Source organism: Gallus gallus, chromosome 3 (assembly GCF_016699485.2).
Source record: "Gallus gallus isolate bGalGal1 chromosome 3, bGalGal1.mat.broiler.GRCg7b, whole genome shotgun sequence".
NCBI lineage: Eukaryota > Metazoa > Chordata > Aves > Galliformes > Phasianidae > Gallus > Gallus gallus.
Window position 1 is genome coordinate 90,515,189 of NC_052534.1, and position 25,866 is coordinate 90,541,054.

Here is a 25,866-nt window from a genome sequence, read left to right on the forward strand (position 1 = left end):
GGAACTGGAGTTTGTGCAAATCTGTACTTGAAACATAGTGCTTTCACCACCAAGTATTTCATGTTTCCAATATTCAGGGCATGGTGAAGTAAAAGTATTCCCTTTAACACAGCCTCAGAAACATTTCCTGAAGATTTTGCCTTTGTGATCATTCACCTAATTTTGCCTTTGTTTTACATTAAGAACATACATAATACTGTTTAGTGATCAGACAGATGACAAAGAAAAAACAACAGTTACTCAGAATCCTCTAAGGGGAGCATAAGCTTTTCGTACGTATTTATTTCATTACAGCATAAGTTGGAGTACATAAAAAGCTTTACAGTGACCTTACCTATATACACTTCGAAAATGAACTGTTAATACATCAGTTACACATGTAATTCACCTGAATTGTGAACAGTGTCTAAAGCATTTGCATGACAACCTATTTTAAGTGGCAGCATCAACATGGTTACTTTATGGTTTCACAGATTTGTCCAAGGTTTATCCACCAAAACTTAAAAGCAAAGCACAAAGCTCCTGCAAAAAGCAGATTACTGAACACTGTTGTTGTTTGAGATGAATTGCAGGTGCAGAACGACAAGACCGACAACATAATAGATAAAAAACTCAAGCTACTTAAAAAATACTTGAAAAAAAAATTGGTCACGTAGTCATCACAGTCTCAACACTAACTCTGGTTTCCCTTCTCTGCTACTTGTTTCTACTGAATACGTGGTAGGTATTTTTCTTTCCCAGTTCTCCTTCTCTCTCCTCTCCCTCACTCTCCCATTTCCTCTCACTGAGTAATTGATGAAGCTTAGAGAGCCTCTAAAATAGCCTGCTGCCTCCTAATTTGGATGGGCTCATTCCAGCAGCTCTTACAACAGCATTCATTAAGCCAAAACAAATGAAAAGTGCGTTATACATATTCTGAGTGCACGGTTTTACTGAATTTGGGTGTCAATCTCTGCTTTTAGTAGCTGTAATGTCAATTCAGAATAGTTCCAGTAATCCACTTTATTATCAAATTACTACTAACCTTCATTAAATGATTTCAGAGTAGGAGTTGAGCCAGTAAATATACTTAAATGAAAACATACTTTGCTACAGCAGCGCTTGGGATCACACTGTTAATAGCTACACAGAGACGTACTTTTTCAGTCCAAGGTGCATCCGATGTGTAGAATAATGGCAGACAGAAAATCATTAAATGCTTGTTACCACAGCTCCTCCACTGTATTACCATTTCCCTTCCTGTGCTCTCTTAAGTTTCCCAAGAGCAACACCACTAAAAAAAAGCCCAAAGAAAGATAATTCTAAATCCTTTGGATTCATTCAAGGAGAAAGCACTACACGTCAATTCAGACACAAAGCAAATCACCCCAGTGCCAATGTTAAGCTTTGTGGTAATGAAGGGCGACCCATCTATAAAGCAGTCAATGGAACGGATACCATAAAGCAAGAAAAGCAATAGGCCACTCATGAATAGTGAACATCAGGATACAGTAGTCTGAGAGCCAATCAAACAGCATAGGGGAGTTACAGCTTTCATGTGAATAATTCATTCTTTAAATTTTACCATGTACTTGTTTACAAAGAATTTGTTTTAGTGGACAGAATTTACATCAGCTGCTGCATAATTTTATTCATTAGTAGGGTACGATTCGCATCCTCCTCATGTTGCTTAACAGTGCCTATTTTCACCAAATAGGATTACTCTTTTGCCAATTATTCCTTTGACTTATTTTCCAAGAGTAAACAGAATTTGTACCAATGGCTTTGCTGTAATTAAATTCTTTTTACAGAACCAGTTAATGGAAATAGTAAATTTCTGTCTGTTATTAGCATTTGTTGAGGTGGCCCGTGTCTTTATTCATGCAGGGATTTCATTTAGACACAATGAAGGCTCCCAGCATTTCCATGCTATGCATGCCTCTTAACCAAGGCGTTGCCCCTGAGTGGGATCTAAAGTACCTCTGCAGTCCCCTGGTACAGTGCATGGAGCCCTTCACCTCAGCCTGTAGAACCAAAATTCAGAGCCTGTCTGAAAAAGCTTTCAACAGAAAACTTCTCCCATTGTACCAACTTGTATGAAACATATCCTGAATTACCCATCCCGGAGCTGGAGCCTGCATGTACTTTTGAGAGTCTTGCATGGCATTCATCCCTCAAAGAAGCTATAGGATGTGGTACCAATATTCTTCTATGATCTATCTGGATAATTTCTGAGATTTTTAGCCAACTAGTGCATAATACAAAACATTGTATTACATTGTAATGCAAATATTTAGAGAGCAGAGATTAGCTCCAAGTCCTCCGGTCCTCCAGGGATTTGGGTTAAATCATTGCAGGCTAAGAAAGCAAACACCGTCTCCATGTTCCATGCAAATGCAGAAGCCTTCAGGCAATTATATAAATAACTGCTTTAAAAGCCAAACATAGACAAACACAGTGTGAGGGTAGCATGGCACTTTGGTTTCAACCATACAAACATATTACAACAGTGGCTCCTGGGTATCACATCATCTGGTCTTCCACTTCTGAAGTCTACTCAAATTCTGCTTTTAGTACCCAAGCATTAATTTTTTCAATACACTAAAGACACAAGCAGCAGAAAAAAAAACAGCTCCCAGCAAATCTGCCTCAGGCTTAGCAGGGAGGAAAGAGAGGCCACAGAGTAGGAAATGTGGGCTGAAACACAGCACTGCAGTCAGTCATCGGGCTGTGATTATGCAGAGTGTAGGAAGGAAACAGGCGTGATGGACAGCTGCTAATGGAGACCAGACTCTGCTCTCACTGTGTGACAGCGGAGTGGGAAGGCACTTGAAACAACCTCTGCTAATGATGTAAGCTAGCAAAAACACAAACCACCGCACGTTTGGCAAACATATAGCGCTGTAAAGATTATTTCCAAATCTATTTCTTCATGGTATATAGCAACAAGTTCTGGAAGAAAGGATGTGTTTCATTCCTTCCTCAAATTCTGTGACATGTTTTTGCATCTCAAGTCAGGGAGACCTCTCAAAACTCGTTTAGCAGCATTTTCATGCATTAACAGGAATGAGAATGCTTAATTAATGACCAATTAATAGGAGTGACAAAGCTGGCTTGGTTCCCTACTATGCTGTAACATAAAAACTGTACTACTAAATATTTTGAACTACGAAACCGCATTGTACTGTAAGATAAAACTGCCACTTGGGTGCTTGTGGTGACTGGTAACTCAAAACCTGGCCTAGTACTTACATCTTCAGTTTAAATATCCACCTAAGTATTTCACTACACAGCTTGAAATACCTTCTACAGTTAAAATAAAAAATGACGCTGAAGGCAAATACATCATTTTCTTTCCTGCTCAAGCTACAATACTGTAATTTAATTGAGTCAATATTTCCAAGCATTCTCATCAAATAATTAAGACCATCATTCAGGAAAACAAAACAAAAGAAAACAAAAAAAAACAGTTTCTCTGTGAATCGCTAACAAATACACTATCTGTGACACTAAATTCCACTGCACCATCCTGCAGCGAGGCTAAGATAAGCATCAGAGTGCAGCTCCCACCTGGGAGTTGCTTTAATGAGCTCACTGGGAATGGGCTCGCTTGGCTAAGAACTGTCAAAACCAAACCACTGTTTTCTAAAGATGGCAAATCAGATTACCTGTATTAAAATGCAGGACAGATAGCGAAGGAGGAAAAAAAACAGGAAGAAAAAAAACAACTGGGAAGGAAAGAAATATCTATAAACTTCACTACCGTCTTCTGTGAAGACGGCGTCTCTTAGGACAGAGCCTGCTGCCTCCCTTTGGAACTAGCCATAACATAAGAATGCTAATGTTCTGCTAATGGAAACATCTTAATAAAACATAAAAAGATCTGCTGCTCTTTGATGTAAGGTCCCTATTTATTTCTAAAATATGAATCTATACTAGAACTTTGAATATAAACAATTCCCTTCCATAGTCCATGCCAATTCCAGGCTGAATCACTAATAGTAAAAACACTGGTTCTATTTTTCAGAAAAGGTTTCAGTGGTTTACAGTAAAGCTAAAACATTTGCCTTGTCTGTCTATTGACTTTTTATATATATATAAAGTTTTTAAAATAAATGCAAGTGCCCTTTTCAGTATAGTTTGTCTGTGTAGACAGTTCATGCTTTTCCAGTTCCGAGTAACGCAACAAAAAAAGTATGCTCCAACTTTGCACAGGCAAGAAGAATTTCTCTGGGGTTGTGTCTCATTAGGACGCTGCTCCACAAACAGCACCCGAGTGGTTCGGAATCCCAATGACAGCATAGGCCGTCAGCATGTACTGCAGTTGACAAGGGTTAATTGATTACAGCAATCAATCAAAATAAATAAAGCAGTCTCTCAATCCAAAGATAGGGAAATAACATCACGCTAGTGCAGAATAAAATCAACATGTGTAGCACACTCCTGTTTTCCATGTCCTCCTTTGATGGTCTTGCATTAAGTTGGAAAAGCCTCTTGCCATGGGGTAATGAACATACAATGAAACATTTAAGCTGTCTGCAGACAGTTTCAAAGAATTTACATTTGGTTTAGATTAATTTTCCTCGACCTGCAGTTAATTAAAGAGTAGTTGAAGTACAAAATATTTCCCACAGCTCTAGTGGTCTACATGGTCATGTAAATCTGCCACAGTCCAAACAGCTTCAGTCCATTTTTGTTATAATTTAAAATCTCTGATAAAAAAAAGTAATAAAACAGTGTCTTTTTATACAGAAACCATTGCCTTTATCAAATAAAGAACCTATCAACATTTCATATCTGCCATAACATGCCGCATTTTAAACAAGTGACTTGCTTTTTTTTTTTTTTTTTGTATATTCCAAATATGAACATGCGGCACCCATTTGTGTTGCTTAAAGCTTTAAGTCTGGTATCTGTTACATCATCGCGGTTGAAATTCCTGGGACCACACAGTGCCATGTCTTCCTCAAACAATCTATTGCACCGAAACGCTGTGATTGAGATGATCTTCCTACACTTTTCTAGCAGAGGAAATAGCTGATTTGACATAAGAACGAATACAGTTAAGTGATGTTGCTAGCAGTGCTTATCCCCTGGAATCATCCAGGAGAGAAAAAAAAACAGGTGGCAGAAGAGGCTCCAGCCCAGATCACAACTACATGCACACACACAACCAATACTAACCAGAACATTTCATTATGACACTGTTGTCAGGAATTTTTAGAACTCCAGGTGCAAAAAAGTATCAGGAACTGACACAAACATAATGCAGAGATGATCCTTTTATAGCAGCTCCTCCTCTGGTTTACTCGGCTTTTCACACAAAGCACAGCAAACACAGTAGGAGTTACACCCAAGTGACAACCAAGCACTTCCAGACCAAAACCTTGGGAGGGGAGGAAGCCCCTTCTCTCTGCAGACATGATGGAGAGGGTCCCTCCTGTGGGAGTGAATTTGCGTGTTCCCCAAAAGCTGCAACCCAGCCCCCTGACTGGCAGGCCAGAGCAAGTCTGGCCACTCACAGTGAGAGGGAACTCTCTTGGTCCCCTGCTTTCTCCAGCTTCTCTGGAAGGGTAAGCACAAAGGGTAGGAGGAGGCCCTTAGCATCAAATGGAGCTTTGAGAAGCTCACCATCAAAGGTACCCTTGAGCCCACCATCCGCTTCCACCTCGCCATCCTGGGCTAAGTTGAAGCGGAGAGTGCCGGTCCGGTTGACACAGTAGATGGTGTTACCCAAGGCAGCACAGCGGAAGGGCTGGATGGGGCCACTGCTGGGCCGCAAGCTGGCACACTGGCTCCAGCGTTTGGCCACTGTGTTGTACCGGAACACTTCAACACCACCACCAGTCCCACCACCTGGGCCCTGCTCTCCACCACGGCCGCTGCTCACATCAAAGCGATAGATGAAGTTCTTGAAGGCCACCATGTCGGCGGAGCGCCGACGGCTGCTGTTGTAAGGACACTCCTGCCACTCATCACGCTTGGGGTCATACTTGAGCAGTCGGTAGAAGAGGGATCCCCCCGAGACATAGATCTCCCCATTGCAAGTGGTGGCCTCATGAGCAACGGCAAAGGCTCCCTTGGGCAGGGGCGCAACGGGGCTCCAGCGATCAGCCCGTGGGTCATATTTCTCCACGGTGAAGAGGCACTCGCCCCCCACAGCATAGAGGTAGCCGTCCAGAGCCAGCAGCTTGAGCTGTGAGCGAGGCTGAGCCAGTGGGCGTACCTGGCTCCAGGTGTCAGTGAGGGGGTTGTAGCAGAAGACTTTGTCAGAGAGGCGGGCCCTTGGCTCACTGCCTGCTGGCCCTGCAGCAATGCCCCCTGCCAAGAAGAGGTAGTTGTGGAGGACACACATGGCGCAGCCCTTGGCATTGGCCTCCTCAGGCAGACGCGTCAGCACCCTCCACTCATGGCTGGCCTCATGGTAGCAATGGATGAGGGAGCCACTCTCCTCCAAAGACATCACAGAAGAGGGGCTCTGCGGGCGGCTGCTCTCACGGCTCTGTGGTCGGCTGCCGCCACCAGGCCGCTCAAAAGCATCACTGACCTCAGCCACCAATAGGCAGCGCCGGCCAGCCTCCAGGCGCCGCTGCAGAATAAGGTCCCTCTCAGCCCCACTGAGACGGCCATAGACACCTGGCTCACGCAGGACCTCCAGGTAGTGGTCACTCATGAAGCGGTAGGCGGCCTCCCGCAGCTCTGCCAGTCGTTGCTTCTTGGCCAGGCAGAGGAGCTGGTAGCAGTTGTCAAGGCGCAGCTGGGCACGCATGGCCTCGGCAGCACAGTGCAAGGCGCAGGGCATCTGGAGAACACGGGCACCGCTCACCACCTCGGCCAGGTTGTCATGCCGCACCTCACCCATGCGGGCCGTGTAGACATAGTCAATGAGGAGCCTCAGAGCCCCATAGCTCACCCCCTTCACCCGCAGGATGTCTCGCGAGGCCCGGGCACGGAAGTAGTCACTCTTGGCCGCCAGCACCGACTTGTGTGCCCGGATGCGCTGCCCTGACACCTCAATCACGAGGTCGGGCTCCTCAGCTGGCCGCCCTGTAGGCTGTGCACCAGCTGATGGCTCCCGCGCACTCGCCTCCTCCTCCTCTGACTCAGAGGCCACGCTGTTGAGCTCCCACTGGCTCTCCACCACATGGCTGCCAGTAGAAGATGGCGACGGGGCCCCCTGCTCGGAGGTGGCAGAGCTGAAGCACAGGGAGGAGCTGAAGCTGCAGGGGGAGGACAGGGTGAGCGGTGGGGCTCCAGACCCGGCCCCACTCTCCTCCTCCTCCACTGTGCCGCTGCCCTCCATGGAGCCACACTCTGCAACAGCCACGCTAGCTGCTCTGGCGCTGCACAGCGCTGCTCTGGACAGGCCTTGGTCGAACTGGAATGCCCATCACCTGCTGGGGGACATCAGAGAGACTTGAGCTTCTGTGGTCTGGCCAGCAACGGCTTCTCCTCAGTCAGACAGTGCCCATGAAAACCCGAATGTCTTCCCTTTATGGATGTCACACCTCAATAGCCTGCAAAGCAGTTCTGCTTTTTCTGTTATTATATGAAAATTTTAAAAAGTTTTCATGTGCAGCATCCTTTCATGGCAACTGGCCCCCACACCATGCTGAGCAACCTGGAAACATGTCCTTTCAAGTCATATAGTTAGGAGTTCACCTTGTACAGCTACTTCAGGGGAAGACAGTGGTTGCAACCTGTTCTGGAAGATATCCTACAAGCCAAGGTTTCTTCTACATGAACTTCAAGAAGGTTTCTTCATATCACTGCTCCTCATATGCATTCCTCCTGTTTAAAACAAACAAACAAAAAAAGCCATGAAAAACTGATCAGCTTTAAAATAGATTTAGTCTCAGCTCACTGATAAATTCGAGACTGCTATGGTTATGTTTCCTTTAAAAGCACATCAGTAGCACCCTGCAGTTACAGTTACCCTACAGCATTACGCTTATAGAACTCAACAACTTTTGTTGTTTACAAAACACACCAAAGAGTTTATTTTCTTATGACAAAAGCAATCTGACATATATATAACAGCAGACACAGCAACAATGCATGAGCAAGATGTATTCAAACTTCATAGGCTTGGTTCAAGATTTAAGACTTCTGCTAACAAAAAGCAGAAAAGAGTAAAAATCACAATAGATAATTAGAACATGATTTTTCGTAATGAGAAAATGTCAGGCTGTAAAGCACAGCTCTGAGAAGGTTAGTCCCTGTCAGCCTAATCACAAAGGAGTCCTATCTTCATTTCAGAAATGTAGCTTTCAGAACTCCACCAAAAAAAAAAAAAAAAAAGAAAAGTTTGCCTTGTTTGTTTATGAATTTCCTGGGTTTGGCTTAAGTTTTGATAAACAATACACAAAAACTGTCCAAAAGTACTTTATTTCATACAACGAGGATCTGTAGACCAGGTTCTACTTGGAAGATGACTAAGTCCTTTCTATGCAAATTATAGCTTGTAATTTCCTTTCGGTACAGATTACTTATTTATCTCATTAAACTACTGTTGGATGAGTCTAACTTTTGGAGACTTTTTCACAAAAACATAATTGGTAGATGACATTGTCTGGAAACCTCTGACACAAACATGAGATCCAGACACCCACACTTGCACATTAGATCAGTCTTCTCCTACGTATTTGTCTTGTGCATTTGCCCTACAAAGGGCTCTCTATTCCATTTAAGAACATTCAATTAGAGGACAAATCAATACTGTGGTTTGATTTCTGGCTTTTTGAGCTTTTCAGACTGTTACACAGCTTAAATAGCATTTGAAAACTCCTTACTAGAGAGGATAGATTTCACAACCATTTTCTCATTTAGGTATTTTAAAATCTAGCACTTAAGATCTCTATATGAAGTTTTACGAACCCTGGATAGACTAGCTTAGTAGCAAGTTCCCCAAGGGCCAGAACCTAACTTGGTAGGTTAGGCTGAATTCACTATCCAACCACTTTTTATTTTATTATACTGTAGGCATTAAGATTAATCCATTTTCTGATCCAGGCCCTTCACAGTGCTGATGATCAGCTTTGGTCAAGAGTAGCTTCTGTGACACTAGCAAAATGACAAATATCCAACGGAGGTGGTTTGAAAAACATCTAGGATGCCAAGCTGAAATGTACTGTTATTTAAAGAAAATTGCTACCAGTATAATATCAATGTAATGTAAGTAAGTAATGGAAACATATTGTGCCTGCCTCCTCTTCCAGAGGCTGATATTCTACTTGTATCTCAATACAGTCCTTGGACAGTCTGACGTCCTTGTCATTAACATTTGAAGGGTACTAATATGCTTTTACCCATTGCTGTCAACATCATGATTTTTTGTAGATCTAAATAGCTCACTTCTTTGACTCCCTGTCCCACCTTCTCTTCAGGGTTTCCATTCTCCTTCTACATGTAGCTTCAACCTCTCACTTGATTTTGCAAGTGAAACAATAAAAGAAGACTGAAAGAGAATACGACCAAAATCAAAATGGGAGTGACCAAATGAGAGAGGTCAAAAGCAGGAAACTGCCATACCAGGGTTATCTATGTATGATGACATGCATTAACTGCATCATATCTCAAAGGAAAATCACCAATTAGAACATTTGAAGTTGTCAAAAATGGCATCTAGAAAAAGTGATCTTCTCAACATTCTCAACAATGAAAACAAAAGGGGTGAGATCCTCCTCGAGGATCATACCATAATCATACCTTTTCCCCTATACAGATATCTACCTGGTTAGAAATTTGCCTTGTAACTAAAACATTATTGAGAAAGAGATGCCACCCACCACAGTCCTACCAAGCACCCACGTTAACATCCTCTTGAGCAATCACTTTTGAGGAAGAAGGGCTGATGGTACAGCTTGCTAATAGGAAGCAGAGGAATTCTGTACAAAATTGTCTTCTGGTATATTTATAGCCAACTACCAGAAATATGCAGAAATTCATGCTGAGCATAATGAGGATTCGAATCAAAGGATCACATGCAATTTAGGCAACAAAGAACTCCGCAGGGAAGCTGAAGACCTAGAAAAGCTAAAAGAGGGTTTGGAGAACTTAGTAACTCAGAAACAGAAGACTGCTCCAGAAATCTTAGCACCTTTATCTAGCTGCAAACAAAGCGTAGGGATTACACAAAGATAAAGCTGAAAAAACAATTCACAGAAGCTGCAGAACCTTTCCACTACTGAGCAACACAACTGATCCTCAGTTAAAAGGTCACAAATTTATTGTAAAACAGGAAGAAGCTGGAAGGGGCCAATGGAAATACGTTACTGAATTACTGGTTTGTTGTCTTTTTCCTCTCTCTCTCTTTTGTTTTTAACTTATCTATAATGATCAAAAAGCTGTATTGCTCTTTTGCTGACAGAGCATTCAAAAATTACAGCCATGGAAGATACATGATAACTTTGCTGATCCTAAAAGATCAGAGCTCCTGATGATACAATTTGGCTTAAAACCAACATGGTTTTTAATACTTTTACTCAAAACTGGCAAGCAGGGCAAGTAGGAAAAGGATGCAAGCTGTCTAGAGTACATAGCATGCACAGACTGATGTCACCTTTTATACTGGGGTCTTTTAAGTCAGAAGCTAAATTACATGGACTGAAACTGTTTTCATTATCATGGGCTTGGCCTAGAGATGATGTAATGTTAATGGACAGAGGAACTGCCAACAAACACGAACTGTATTTACAGACTTGGCAGCGACATGCTTGCAATATCCTGGATGCATGCCCCCAACCTCAGATGCTGAGAGACTTTGCTCAAGTTAGCAGAACAGATAAGAAGGCACAGTTTTTTTCCTGACAGAGGAACTGTAATGAAGAGCTGCAGGTAAAGTTTCCTGGCACAGCATTCATTTGGCAGCTCTTCTGATAACATCAAATTAAATGCCTGTTTTGCCTTGTTCTCTCTCAATTTATTTCTCTTTTTTTGACCAGTGCCAATAACCTTTGACATAAACCCTGTCCTCTAGGAAGACCCACTTTCTCTGGGGACTATGTGCACGTGGGAGGAATTGGGTTATTGCTCGCTGGTTCACAAATGGAAACAACTCTGACTCAGTCCCAGGGTAAATTAAAGTAGAGCTTTCCCTATCATAAACAACTCTAATTTACATTAACAGGCTATCCTCCCCGAGAGACCACAGACCAGTTCAGATCTGACAGAATGCCATTCTACTCCATCTTAGTCCAGGAAATGCTTTTGTAAAAACTTGTTCTGCCAAATCTTACCCCAGTGGAGAATTCCCTCAGGACAGAGGAGTCATCTGATTGAGACGATTAAGGAGTCTTAAGAGGCACAATCATCAAAAGAGAGAAAACATCTCGTGTTTATTTTAAAAATGGAAAGAAGGCTGTTAAAAGTAGAACTGGCCAGTACTATAGTGCAGACTGAGAACAACCAACTCAGTCTGGGAGAAGGCAAAATCTTCTGGAGTTGAGTGTGAAGAGGTTTTGTCCTTTATAAAAACAGTCTGCTACACTCCTGCTCACTGAGCAGATCTGTGAAATCTCAGAAAAATAAAAGGTTTTTCCTAACTGGAGAAAACATCTGGAAAGTAGAGATGCCACTTCTCTGAAAGCAGCTGCTTGTGGCACCTGAAATCTTGCATCCTATTACAGATTTAAACTCTAGACCTCAACCACTTGCTCAATTTCCTACTAGTTATGAAAATAAAAGGTTGTCTTTCAAAGGCTCACCAAGAAAACTGCAGAATACCTGTGGGTTTTTTTTAACATTTTTAAAATTTGGAGTGCTCAAAATGGAGCAATATATTTCCAGTGTCTACTGAATGTATGCCTTCAATGTATGCACACTCAAGTTGCATATGCATCTTCCTTGTAACCTCTCAAGGTGCTTTAATTTTCTCCCAACATGCACATGAGGTATGCATCCTTTTATCTCTTAACTGCAACATTTTCATACAACCAAGATGAAAAACATCTAAGAAATGCAGCTTACGACTACAGACCACACAAGAAACATGTGGGTAGCAGTTCCTCATCAGGAACTCAGAGGATAAAAAAGGCTATGAGTGCATCCGGCAGGGTCAGGGGAGAGGAAATCAGTCATAATAAAAATGTTATCAAAATCTTGATGAAACAGATACTCTAGCTGGCAAATCAAACTAAAAATACACAAGTTTTGAAGAGTCACCATGACCACAGAAAGGCTTTCTTAGCAGTGATATCTGTAGAGAGCAACATTCTCCAGTTCCTTCTAATTTAGACTCTTCAGAAGTAGTTAAGGAGGAGTGGTGTCTCTCTGGAGTTCTCACACCAAAAATGAAATAACACTCCCACAAAATCCAAAGGTAGGAAAGGTTAAGTGCAAGTCATCTCTAAGTGCAAGCCATCATCTGTTAGAAGAAAAAAAGAGGGTCAGAAGCAGGGTTTTGCAGGGTTACAATACCTCTGGGGAAAGCTCTGGGGCTGACGTCTTTGTCACTAATGCACTACAGAGGTAATGGTATGGCAACAGAGAATCCCCTCTAGTTCTAGAAATAGCCTTGTAATTACTGTTGAGATACAAGGTGAGCACTGGTAGTCATGTCTATGACAAACTAAAGTTTGGTTACCATTGTATAAGATATCCTTATACAACCGTATACCCAATAGTATCGGGACAGAGGCTAACGCCACATTAAATAAAAAGCTGTACACAACCCACTAGGTGTAGTGCTACAGCTAAACGGATAAATGCAGTCCATGAACTGTGTACACTGGGAAACAGGGAGCAATAGAAGGGAGAAAGATATTTCTACACCTACAGCATTAGTCGGTTTACAGTGAAGATGGATGGATGGATGGATGGATGGATGGATGGATGGATGGATATTCCAGGCCCTACATCTTGGAAGGAGTATAGATAGTACTGAATAACTTAAGAACTACAGAAAACCCTTCAGAGAGAGACAGAGCAGCACTCTGCAGCCAGACATTTGGTTACTCCAACTCCTCGCTATGTGTGCCTTCCTTTGGCACCTTGCAGCCACACTTCCATGCCTCAGAGAGAAGAAAGCTCGTGCCAGCAGCTGGGAGAACAGGTAGTGCAAGCCTGAGAAATGAAGTGTGCACACTTCTTCAGGGCTTGGTATGTTTGTTTTGTGACTCAATGACTGTGCACAAGTATGGATGCATGAAAAGTCTGCATATGGATGGCGCTCGTGGAGAAAGGCCTAAACAAACCAAGGGGTGGAAGCTTAAACAAAACAAAATATTTCCACCACTAAGAAAAATTTAAAAAACAGACTGCCACAGCATATTGTGAATGCTGAAAGTTTGCATGAACCAATGGGGAGAACAAAGAACAGGGAAGGGAGGGTATTAACTGAAGAGATTAATGAACACATACGCTAAACACTAAAATTGTAACGAGTTTAGGAATATGCTGAGTTGAAAAGTGGTCAGAGTATTCAAAGATAAATTACTATTCCATGAGGAAATAAACATTTCTACCTTGTTGCATATTTCTTTTAATATTAGATGGTGGTCCATGTGGGAGGCTGGATGCTGGACATTTGATCTGATACAAGAAGATCCTCATTCCAATGCTATCAATCTCTGAAACAAAAGACGAGAACTGGTAGGTTCTTTACCTCTACAATCAAGAGCCTTGCTGGAAGGTACTTTGGGGCACAGGAGGGATTAAGTTTGACAGGACCACCATGAGAAAAACCACACAACATGTGCAGGACAACCAAGGGATCAGGCCCAGACAGCACAGGTTCATGAAAGGCAGGTCCCACTTGACCAACCTGATCTTCTATGATTGAGAGATCCTCCTGGTAGATGAGGGAAAGACTGTTGACAAAGTCTACCTAGACTTCAGCAAAACCTTTGACGCTGTCTCCCACAGTATGGTTCTGTAGCAGCTGGCAGCCTGCGGCTTGGACAGGTACACTCTCCATAGAGTACTGGATGGATGGCGAGGCTCAGAGAGTGGTGGTGAACGGAGTTTAATCCAGATGGTGACCGGTCACAAGTGGTGCTCCTCAGGGATTGGCATTTGGTGCCTGTCCTTTTCAGTATCTTTACCAATGACCTGGATGAGGGGATTGAGGGCACCTTCGGCAAGTCTGCAGATGACACCAAGCTAGGAGGAAGTGTGGATCTGCCTGAGGGTAGGAAAGCTCTACAGTGGGATCTGGACAGGCTGAATTGATGGGTTGAGGCCAGTGGGATGAAGTTCAACAAAGCCAAGTGCTAGGTCCTGCACTTTAATCACAACAACCCTAGGCAATGCTACAGGCTTGGGGTAGAGTGGCTGGAAGATTGTGTGGAAGAAAGAATCTGAGGCTGAACACGAGCAAGCAGCATGCCTAGGTGGCCAAGAACGTCAATGGCATCCTGGTTTGTATCAGAAATTGTGCTGCCAGCAGGAGCAGGGAGGTGACTGATCCCCTGTACTCAGCTCTGGTGAGGCTGCACCTCAAGTACTGCGTTCAGTTTTGGGTTTTGGGAAATATGAGACAATTCAGGTTTTGTTGTGTGTTACAGAAAAGCATTTGATGTCAATGGACATACTTGAATTTTTACAATACACTTGCTATGAATTGCACAGAAGATGGGCCAATAAATTTGGATGAAATGAAATTCCTTGCTTAAGATAAAACTGGATTTTGCTTTTAATATCATTACAGAAAGAACACGCATTACAGAGCTGAAAACACCAGCCTATCAAAGTCTATCACCACTGTGCTTGAGAAAGAACTTGAGAAGTAATGATATACTTCAAAGGACAACCAACAATATCCCATTCTTCTCAGACTTATGCCTATGAGAAGAAAGTAAAAGGAAAACTTCAAGAGAATGTTATAATAAAATCACTTCTTCCAGACAAACTCTAAGCCAGGTACTTAAGGGAAAAAAGTTCCCCTTTAGACTGAACAGGCTCATTGATTTCTTGGCCAATTAGGTAAGTGATGCTTAGAAATGCAGAGATCCTTCAGATATGCAGTGAATGACATCCTTCTCATTTTTTGACAACATATGTAGTTTCCTTGCTATTTCCACCCAGATACTTTTTCCAACTGAAGGTTCAGAACCACTCTAGCCACAGCTAAAAGTCACAGTACATCTAGTTAGATTCACAAAATAGTTTTAGATTTCTGTAGACATTATCACAACACAGCCTGTGGACTGGATTCAAAGATACAGAGATGCGCCATAGCTCTGAAGCGTGGCATAGGCTGACTTTGAGGGCAGTTCTATACAACAGATGGCAGTACAACAGAGATAGACCTAAGAGCCAGATGAGACAGGAAAATACAGTCGAACATGACAGCCCATACTCCCTAATCAGAAAGGAAGCAAAGATTTAGTTTGCACAGACTTCCATCTGCCACTGAAGTGCTGTTGGTATAACACACTGTTGGACCTATAACAGTGAATTATTAGGTGACTCATGAGACATGGCATTTTTAATTTATTATTTCATGGAAACCAGGCCAAGGAAGAGGAAGGTGGTGCAGGCCTGGGGCCATATTCCTACACAGAACTGATCTGTGGGTGGGATGCACCTCCCAGTTCTCCCACAGAGAAAGAGACAAATGGATTTAGTGTGTCTGAGCTGTACGGTACTGCTGATCCATCCGCATCCAGCTCCTGCAATGGAATCTGCAGCATACAGGCACAGCATGCAGGTACAGATGTGTGCCAATACAATGGGATCTGTAAGAACCAGCACATGAGAGCTACAGAGGACTAGCCAGTAAAGAAGTACAAGATTACGGTGTTGAAGAGCTTAACACAAGTGACTACGAGGCGTTAATTCTTGGTTTGGGTGTGTTAGCCCAGAACTGCGTCCAAAATAAATCTAAGTTATTTTAAAAGATACCAATAATGACACTGCTTCTCCTTCCTTTAACAGACAAGCTTAAAAAACCCTCAAATGAGCACCCAAATCATCAAGCTATGTACTATGAGAGGAAAGCTACTCTACCTTCAGACTACAGATTTTCAGAGAAACAATCAAAATGTTATGGAAAGACAGAACAAAAGAATATAGGGCTGTGTTCCCTGATGAAAGGGAACTTCCCATTTTTCTTCTTATCGTTCTCTGTGGGGCAGGGCTCAGTTAAGCTATCTGGGGACACAGTCCATCCTGGCTCATCTTAGGTTTTAAAAATACTTTTGCTGATGTCAAAGCAGAAACACATGTTGGAGTCGCAGGTACTTCTTGTGGCTAGACTCTGCTGCCAGAAATACCCATACAGTACCAGCACTGACTCCACCAAGCAAGGGGAATATGTTTGCAGCAACAATGAAACTGAGGACTCAACAAAATATGAGGCTATGCCATGTCGTCACTGGAACCAAACAAGGGAAGAAGAGAAAAAAATTGAGTGAGATGTATGCCGTTTGCATTACTTGAAGGGAACAGTTTCTGGCCAGTCCGACACAGAAATACAACAGGTTCCTATTAAAACACTTTTGTTTCCACAGCCTGACACTTTCTGCATTTGATGCATGACATTCTTTTTTACCATACTGTGAACTTCATAAGCTGAACTGAGTGTTGAGGCAAAGGCTTTCTGGCTGCACTGATTTCTCAACTTTGACATTTACAGTTTAGTGTAATTCACTATTTCTTGCAATAAATAGATTTTTCTTTCATTTAACACGGCAGATTTGATAACAGTTAATAAGCCCAAATTTAAAGCACAGAAAGCACTGCCTGGTTATCTAATTTATTCCTGCAAGTACGAGCCAAAGAATTTTATTCCTGTACCAAGCCAACAACTTCTGGTTGAATTAGGTCAAAGCAATCTTCTGTTCAAATAATCCATCTCACAGCCATAGAACTTCTCTGCTTCAGCTAATGACCTTGCTGGAAAATCAGGTGATGAGTGGATCACCGTGGATACCTTTAAGGAATACACACGCTATGCTTTACCTTGGAGTTCACTTTTTCATCTTCTGCAGTCTCATACATGCTGACATGCCAGCACTCTATTTTCACCAAATGATTCGTGCTCCTTCTGAACAGACGTACCGACTGGCAGCATAATCATGAAGGATGATGATGATCACAGCTATCTCAGGACTGTCACGTCTGCTCTCTGACTTCCTTACACAGAGGAGAAGGCTGCAACACGGCTGCCTACCCTACCATTCAAACATCTCCTTTGTGTGCAATATGATAAAGCCTTGTTAATATACGTGGTTACATTTGCATCAGGTACAGCAGCCACGGTGTTACTCCTGCATTTGTTAAGTAGCAACCTGGGCAGCTGAAGACGGCCAAACCTGTAGTAAGAACCAAGGCCATTAGATCAGAATGTGAGGCAGACAGGTGCTTGGTTTCACAGTTAGCATTCTGAAGGTGTGAGTAGAAGCACAGATCTCAATTTGTGATTCTTGACCATTCTGAGATTTTGATCATTTGCTTCCATGTCTAAAGTTGCCTCTGACTAGACAGAGATTTAGATACCTATCAATGACACCTTCTCAAAGCAGATGGCAAGGTTTTCAGGCACTGTTCTCTGCAAAGTTGCCTGTTTTGGGGGATACAACAGAAGTATTTATTACCCTGTGAAGCTGCAGAACGTCTTGGCAAGGATTCTGTCCAGACATGGGGCTAAGATACCAACAGTCTGACAGACTCTGCAACTCTGCTGCCCATCACAAAGACCTTCTGATCTAACCTCACAAAAGCAGAAGACCAGAGTGGTACAGACCTCATCCTGACCAACCAAGAGCACCTGTGAATGTGCCCGAACAGATGTGAGCAGTCTGTGCCTTCCTTTACCAGTACCACAGTGCAACCATCTTGCAACGTGTAGCAAATTCCAAAGTTCACAAAGCAATACACTCCAACCATGTTTACTCTAAAGCTTTGCTGTGAAAACCAAAGCCCTTCAAGACCCTAATATCAGCTGTCATTAAACAAGAAATATGTTGTCTCTGCGCTGACCACTTTAGCTCAGTTTCACAGTGCTTTCTGATAAGGAGAGTGTCTCATCACATTAAGTCCCAGCCCCGCTGTAGCCAAGGGAAAATTCCTATTAACATCAAGAGCATCAGGATTTCCCACACTGTACATACAAATGTGTACAGTAGCTTGTATTGAACTGAGGAACTGAAGGAGTGCAGTGAAGAAGAGATGAAAGAAAACTACAGGCTAAGAGGAAAGCTCTCCCATGACGAGATTTGTCTTTGAGTGAATCAGAGCATTTATAGTTAGCATGCCATTCCCACAGCAAAGGCTTGGTGTTAGGTTCTTAGCATCCAACACTAAAAAATAGGTCACAGAAAGCAGAGTTTATCTCCAGCTCTCAGGGCCTGTTCTTCCCATTTACTTACAAGAGAGAAAAGCAGAACTGTTTCCAAGGGGGAGAAAAGAAAAAAAAACAACACAACACTGCCAATTTCTGACAGGTTGATAGTCCAAAAATGAGCCTAAAGTCTGGGAGCCTTCCAGCAGCAGGGACCCATTCGGGAGGCTCACTCTGCTCCCAAAACATTCCTGGGGGAGTCAGCATCCAGAGAAACAACAAACAGCTTTCGTTGTTGCACGTATGCACTCTGTGCATGTGTATGTGCAAAATAATTTCAGCACTATTAATTAATGCCAACCCTGTTGTGATACACCACAGCATGGAAGCTGCTTGCCCAACTCATGTGGATCTGTATGGAAAGGTTGCAGTTCCTGGCGTGTTTCCATGTGGATTTACAAAGGCTGTCAGCCGGGCTGTGTGTGCCAGAGGCATAGCAGTGGCAGCTCGTGAAACACTGCACCTGAAAAGCATTTCTGTGACACGTCTTTCTTCTCCTTCCGATGCACTGTGCACAATCTGAGAAACCGCTGGATATTTTTTCAGCTTGTTTCACATAAAATAAACTGACTTAACTGAACATGAATTCCTGCTCTCCTCACTGATGTGGCGCAAGGATGGAAACGTGCACTGCGGAACAAAGGACGCAGCCAACACTTTTTTGTATTAACACACAGTTGTATTAACAAGTAGATTACTGACCAAATTTTTCAAAGCCAAAACTGCTGGTCAGCAACCAAGGAGAACAGAGAAAGGCTACAGGATTGCCACCACCATCTAATAATAATAATAAAAAAGCAACAGTGTTTATGGTCCCAGTCCTGCAGATTTAAATGCTAGACACAGGACCAGCCTCAATCATAATACTAAAGCAAAAATCTACGTCGGTAAACTGCTCAGGTCACTGAAAGAGGAGGGTGAAATCTCCATTTATTCGCTGCGTTGCCACATGCTCTGTAGCTGGCACAAGGCAGGATCTCTCGGCCCAGGCTGGGGAAGGAACAAGGTCTTCTCTCATTTTATGATGGTTCAGCCACAGTTCAGGTTAAGCTGCTTGTCAGACCCTGACCTGCTGTAAAGTAATTCTTCTTCAATAAAAATAAATAAATCACACCTGTGCTCCGACAAAACAACACTCAGAGCAAAAGCAAAACAGATACACTGACAGATGACCATTCCAGCAAGAAGCAAAGCAGCAGGTTTAACTACCACCATGTCCCAAGACAGCCAACGAGATCAAATACAATGAAAACATCTAAAATGGGTGCTTCTAAGCACCTAACATAGTTCAAAATAACTTCTCAGCTTCTGTTCTTGGGAAGGAAATAGCCTCCTAACTGCAGTGCTGCAAAACTTCAGTAAGTATCAACAGCAAAATCCCTGCCAAATCCACGCAGGATCTCACAGGATCAAAACGAACACCACCACCACCGAGTTTAATTCTGCTCTAAAAGAAATTGCACTGCTTCCTTTCAAGTTTTATTACAGCCATCTTTAGCAGCCAGCTGCCCTTAACATCCTCTTGCAACAGGATACTGCAGGATGCTGAGCCCCCAGTAGGCGAGATCTGGATCCAGTCATCTAACCACAGCCCTGTCTCTAAGGTAACCCGGGCTAGCCCTAAATACTATAATCCTGCTTTACTATAGTAAAGCCAGTTAATGGCTTTCATTGAATGTGCTTGCCAAACAACAGCAATCTAATATTGATTGATGTTTCAAACAATCATTCTGCCCGCCTATTTGGACTATTTGCTACGCACACACAAAAAGTGATGTAAGCAAAAAAGGAAGGAAGCTATTAAGGATTTCAGACTTTCTAACAATTGTCAAAGGCCCAGAGCTGCAAACCCCAGCTCCAAGCGTGATCCTGAGTTCGGTGCCACTGCCACTGCCAGGAACAGGACCCGCAGGCTGAGGGGTGCTGGGGCAGCAAGAGGCTGGGCTTTAGCACTTCCATGGGTCCTGACCAGACAATGCCATCAGTGCTGGATGGCTGGAGGACCTGCCGGCATGCAGCAGACGTCCTAATTACAGAGAGAATATACGGCGTGGGATGGGAATACAGCAAGGGCAGGGAAGGTGGCGGGCCAGAGCTGTAAACCAGGGAGTACTGCAACACAGTACTTTTGTATAAGCATTTAATTCATTTCTGGGAGACAGACAGTTAAATATGTTAAAAAAAAAAAAATATGGAGGCCATTCTTCAGTGTCCCAGATCACATTAAAAGAATTGCTCTATTTTACCGCTCTTCTGTTCTTTATTGCTTTTCTATTTTTTCATTGCCCTACATTTTCTAGCTTTCTGCTCTAGTTTCTATTCTTCTTTTAATTGCCGTGCCAAAAGACTCGCAGAACGGCATTTCTAGAGAGCTTTTCTCCTTGCTGAGCTGGAGAAGTTGGCTGTGTAACGTAACGCCGACTGTCATTTTCCGCACTACGTGTAAGCTGCGGCTGGGGAGCCGCTTTTGCAGCGCTGAAGGCGCAGACCTACCACCAGCCTGCTGTCCGCAGACCAACGACATTCGGTGGGACCTCACTTCTGTCACTGCCGGAGCCTGCCCTGCCGCAGAGCCGTGCGTACGCACACACCGAGCGCCGCTCACGAGCGCTCAGCGAGCCGGGGGAGCGCGCCGTAAAACACTTACAGCGGGAAGCAGCCGCCGTGCCGCCGGTACGCATCCCCGCACACGGCTGCGGGGCGCACCGCCAGCAGCTCAGCGCGAGCGAGCACGGAGAGCAACGCGCAGCGCCGTGACAGGAGGGGAGAGACGCACACAGGGCCGGGCGGCGAGGCGGATTAATGGGGACGGATGGCGAAGCTCAGCACGATTAAACCCCACGCTGCACCAAATCCCCGCTACGAACGCGGTTACCGCGGGGCCGCAGCCCCATCCGCGGCTCCTCGGGGCCGCAGCCCGCGTACTGCCCGGCCCCCTCCCCACACCCGGGGACACCGAACGGCCCGGCCACCGCAGCCACCGCGCACCCCTCCGCTTACCTTCGGGCAGCGCGGCTCCGGCAAGGCAGCCCGCCTCTCGCCCGCCCACCCGCGGGCAGCCCCGGCTCGGGCGCGATGCCCGCTGCCTGCCCACCCGCGGGTCCGGCGTTGCAGAGCAGCTCCGCGGAACGCCGGAGCCTGAGGCGGCGGCGGCGGGGGGAGCGCGGTGGGAGGAGGGAGGGAGGGAGGGAGAGGCGGAGGGGCGCTGCCGGGCGCTGCAAATGGCTGAACGCGAAAGCCCGCGCCGCGCAGAAGCTACGCTCACCCCGGGGGCCGCGCCGCGCTCGGCCCCTTTGTTTCCCGGCGCAGTGGCGCGCACACACGCACGGAGCGGGAGGAAGGGGCTCCCCCGGCGCTGACCTGTTGCGTGTGGCGGGCAGCGCTGAGAAGAGCCGCTGCCGAGGCGGGAACCGCACCGCCGCCGCTGCCGGCCGGGGAGCGCGCCGCCCGAGGGGCGGGGAGGCGGGGACGGCCCCACCTGGTCGCGCTGAGGGGAACTCCCCGGCGGAGGCGCCCTCAGGAGGGGATGGGGTCGGCGGGCGGCTCGCTGCGCTCTAACGCCGCTCCCGCTGCGGGGCCGTGCCGGGCCCCACCTGCGAGCCGCCTCGGGAGCCCTGCCCTCGGCTTGTGGGCGGATAGGGCAGCAGGAGCTTCCCTGCCCCTGCGTTTCGGTCGGCTGAAACGGCTGGACGAGGGTCAGGTGGTTTCCGTTTGGGTCTGGGTTGCAGTTTTATCCGGCTTTTCAAGGCTGAGGTTCTGATCAAGGCTCTCAGAATTAGAGAGGTTTCCCAGTTTCTTGAAAATGAAATGAGCCCTTTTGTCACATCGTGCGTGCTCTGGGTCTGCTCCTGACGGAGTCAGTGCCTCTCAGACTTCCACTGTGACAGTGCGTGGTGCCTCCTGAACAACGACACCGCATTTCTAAGCCTTTACAAACCATTAACAACACACGGATATTTCACATTGCTTTCACAATGTATCATTTTCCCATGATGCTTTTCTAAAACCTTCGTTTTTCTGCAGCTTTTCTCCATTTCCCCCTCCTCTGGCTCCAGCGTCCTGTTGGACTCCTCAGCAGCACCCAGCGGCTCCCTGCCCTTTCCTGAGCAGAGCTTCTCCCTTCTGTCCTCACAAAGAACCCATCCCTCCATTTCTCCTTGGGCTGGCCATGCCCCCATTGTAACTGTGCACTCCTGGAATCATTAAGGCTGGAAAACCCCACTGAGACCATCAGGTCCAATTGTCGACCCATCCCCACCATGCCCACTAACCTATGTCCCTCAGTGCCACACCTGCCCTTTTCTTGAACCCCTCCAGGGGTCTTTCTGCTCCATGATGGTGGATGGGCAAAGCTGGGTGTCTCCTTAGTCGTTGTGTCCCTTTGCTCCTCCTTTTCGCCTCTGTTACAACCCTTCCATTCCAAACCATCCTATGATTCTGCAGGACACTGCAGCTCCTGCCTGCAGTGCTGGATAAGTGTAACCTCTTGAAGCCATTGGCTCTACTCATCTTATGCGCATACTTAAGTGCAGTGCTTAACTTTAATGCTAGTTGTCAAGCTGAGGTCATGTCTCATCTCTGCTGAGAGACCAGTGTGCTCTCTGGGGCCATGAGGTGAATAAGTAATAATAATACAGTGTTGCAGGGGTTTTAGAATAATTGGTGGCTACAACCTAAGCCTTCAGCATAATAGTGAATTTCCTGCTCCTCTCTCATTTGGATCTATTACTGTGCAAGGTTTCATTCCTGGCTCGTTGGAAGAAGTTTCCACGTGATGCTAGCAGATCCATTGCAGCCTGCCAGGAATGACTCTTCTGACATCAGGAACCAATCTTCCTGCTATTTGGTGTGACTTAACATGCTATATGTTTCAAAATGACACTGAAACTAGATAACAAATAGCGGTCTGGGAAACACTTTTCAAAAGCCTCACTTCTGTTTTCATTAACAAGACTGTGCCAACAGCATCATACCTGGGATCATTTAAGATCATTCTGGCTTGTGCTTTCTTACTATATGACGACTTTAAGCACTACAGAATTTGTGTAGCTCTTCATCAAGTTTAATGTCACATCACACTCTAGTCTGTGTTTATACGGCGGTGTTTGAGCTTGGGATGATTGAAAATGGTTTGTAGATGGCCAGTGGCTAGGACGTAGCATATTTATGTGTATTTAGGGGTCATCCTTGCCCTGTGGCTGGGGCCAGCATAAGACCTGTGCAGTGAACTCTACAGAGGTTCCAGCTTGAGAAGCCAGGTAGCATTTGGCTGTGCAGACTTTATTCTCTGCCCTCATTGAGCATTGTCAGAAGTAGATCAGGTAAAACAAGCTCTGTCCCATTTATTATTATTACTTTTTTTTTTTTTTTTTAATTCTAGCTTTTGGCAGCCCATACTTTCTGAACTCCAGCCTAATGCCCATTCTTTCTTTCCAGCCCCCTGTGTATGTTTGTCCTCAAACCTTTAAGTGTAAACAGATACAGCATACTAGCTGACATATGCCGACATATTAGCATATTTTTGCAATTACTGCTGCTCTGTGGTTCATAGGCTGGGAACATCCCACAGACAATAAGACTGCTCATCAACTAGGCTTGCAGTTCTTAGTGGCTCTGGAGAAGGTGCTAAAATCTGTGGAAATCATCTTAGTATGCATTCTGCTATTTCCCTGCAGCTTGAGTTCACTGAGTCTCCACTTATAATTAATGTACTGCAATAAACATGTCTGCAGGGCAATATTTCTCACCTAACTTAGACATTATATCTTAGGATGAGTTGAATCATCCTTTGGTATTGCCTGTTTCTCTCCATTAGCTGTAAAGTCATGCTGGCATAGTAGTAAATGATTGATTTTAAACACCTGAATTGAGAAATGAATTGTCCCAGTGTAGAGTAGGCACCATATTGGAAATAGGAATAGGAAGACTGCACCTAAACTTGGATACAAAATAGGCACCCTTCTGACTTTTGAACCCACATCAGGATAAACAAAAGATTCCCAATTTCTTCTTCTTTAAAGACTTCAGACTGTGATGGCTCCAGTGGAGAAAGGGGCAGCAGAGCTGAATGTCATTCTCATGACAGGGACACCCAGCAGCATCCAGATCCAGATGCATGTACAGGTGCCCAGGTCTTATCAGGGCATAGCAAAGCCATGGTGGCAAGGCCACAGTGCTGGGCATAGGTCTGTGCTCCATCATTTACCCTGCTAATTGGGTGCATTGTGCAGCCTGCTCTTGCTGAGTCTGTCATGTTGTGGGCACATGTCCAGCACACCAGGTAGGACTTGCATGCCTACACCAACTAGACTTGCTTGCACAATGTGCAAAGCTGTTGGCAGACTATTCTTCTGTGGTTTAGATTGACATGTGGATATACTGGACAAATAAACATTGCAACACCAAAATTCAGGGAGCGGTATAGGTAAAACCCAGTAGTATTTCACCTGTGCACAGTGGGGTAAGTATCAGGTACATAGCATCAGTAGCTGATAGCAGTGGTTCCTGCAGCACCCAGAGATCTGGTTCACAGCCAGTAGCCAAAATGTAAGCAAAACAAAACAGGGGAAAAATACTGGCTTATTTTGCTCATCCCGTGTTTGACAGCTTACGACTTGTGTGTGAAATGCTTCTTTTTCTATAACATAACAGCCTCAAGGGTTGGTGTGAATGCTATTGCTGGCACACAACAACAGCTCATTATATTTCTGCTGAGCAGCCCGAGACGACTAGAATAAATCCTGTATGTCTGGAATACAAAAAGCATGCATGCTGTAGGCATGTTACACAGCATGTATTGTATTCAGAGAACAGTAGTTCTGAGGACTTGAGCTGATCTACCTTTGTGTATTACGTCCTTTGTGTAATGCACTCAAATATTACAATTTGAAGATCACCGGAAGGGTGATCAGCTTGTAGGAGTGGTGGTAGTCATAAGGCAAAATAGATCAGGAAGGTTTCTTCAGGGTTGGGTTGCATGCTTTTATGCACCAGAGACAGATCCATATTATTTTTAAGAGGAGAGAACAAGGAGCGCAGCAGAAGAGATTGGATTATTGAGAGCTTTATCACCCGAAACAGTGCTCTGAACAGGTGGAAAAGCTGTTAATTTGGTTAAAAGTACTGTGTCAGGTTAAGAGATGAGGAACTTGCAGTGTTTACTTAGGTAGACCATTGGGAAAAAGCACATTATCTCCTAATTCACTAAAAAAAAAAGATCATAAAAACCAAAGGATTTGAAACAGAATTAAAACCTTATCCTTGCTCTTTACAGTAATATGAGATGTCCCCATCAATGTTCCTTCCCAGCCATAATCAGCTGCATACTTCTCACTGCCTGCCTCCTCAGAGTACATCCATGGCCGGCACTACGGCTTGGGAGCAAAATGCCTTGTGATCAGTACGTTCCTTCCAAGTACTGGCACACGGATGACATGTCACCACGCAGAAGTACAGGCTGTGGCCATCTCTGCTTGCTCAGGCACTGGGGCTGGTGCAGGGATGGGGCTGGCTGGAGGATCCCACCCGGCACAGCCTCCAGGTGCGTAAGTAGCATTTGCTGCATGCAGCAGCACAGAAGCAGCTTAACTTTACTAACTGATGGC

The 25,866-nt window shown here is 44.8% G+C and overlaps 1 protein-coding gene across 3 annotated transcripts; it reads right to left on the bottom strand.

Moving 5' to 3' along the window:
• Positions 1–251: 251 nt before the first annotated feature.
• On the bottom strand, positions 252–21,718 carry KBTBD11 (kelch repeat and BTB domain containing 11). 3 transcript variants are annotated; one of them, XM_025148844.3, is made up of 2 exons: positions 21,623–21,718; positions 252–7,770 (listed from the first exon to the last, which is right to left on the bottom strand). In XM_025148844.3, exon 2 carries the CDS (start codon positions 7,280–7,282, stop codon positions 5,498–5,500), a length of 1,785 nt encoding a protein of 594 aa, XP_025004612.2. In that variant the 5' UTR covers positions 7,283–7,770; positions 21,623–21,718; the 3' UTR covers positions 252–5,497. The 3 variants fall into 3 exon arrangements, with proteins under 3 accessions (XP_025004612.2, XP_025004611.2, XP_426206.2); XM_025148843.3 differs by having other exon boundaries at positions 21,528–21,718; XM_426206.8 differs by having other exon boundaries at positions 21,263–21,718.
• Positions 21,719–25,866: the final 4,148 nt, after the last annotated feature.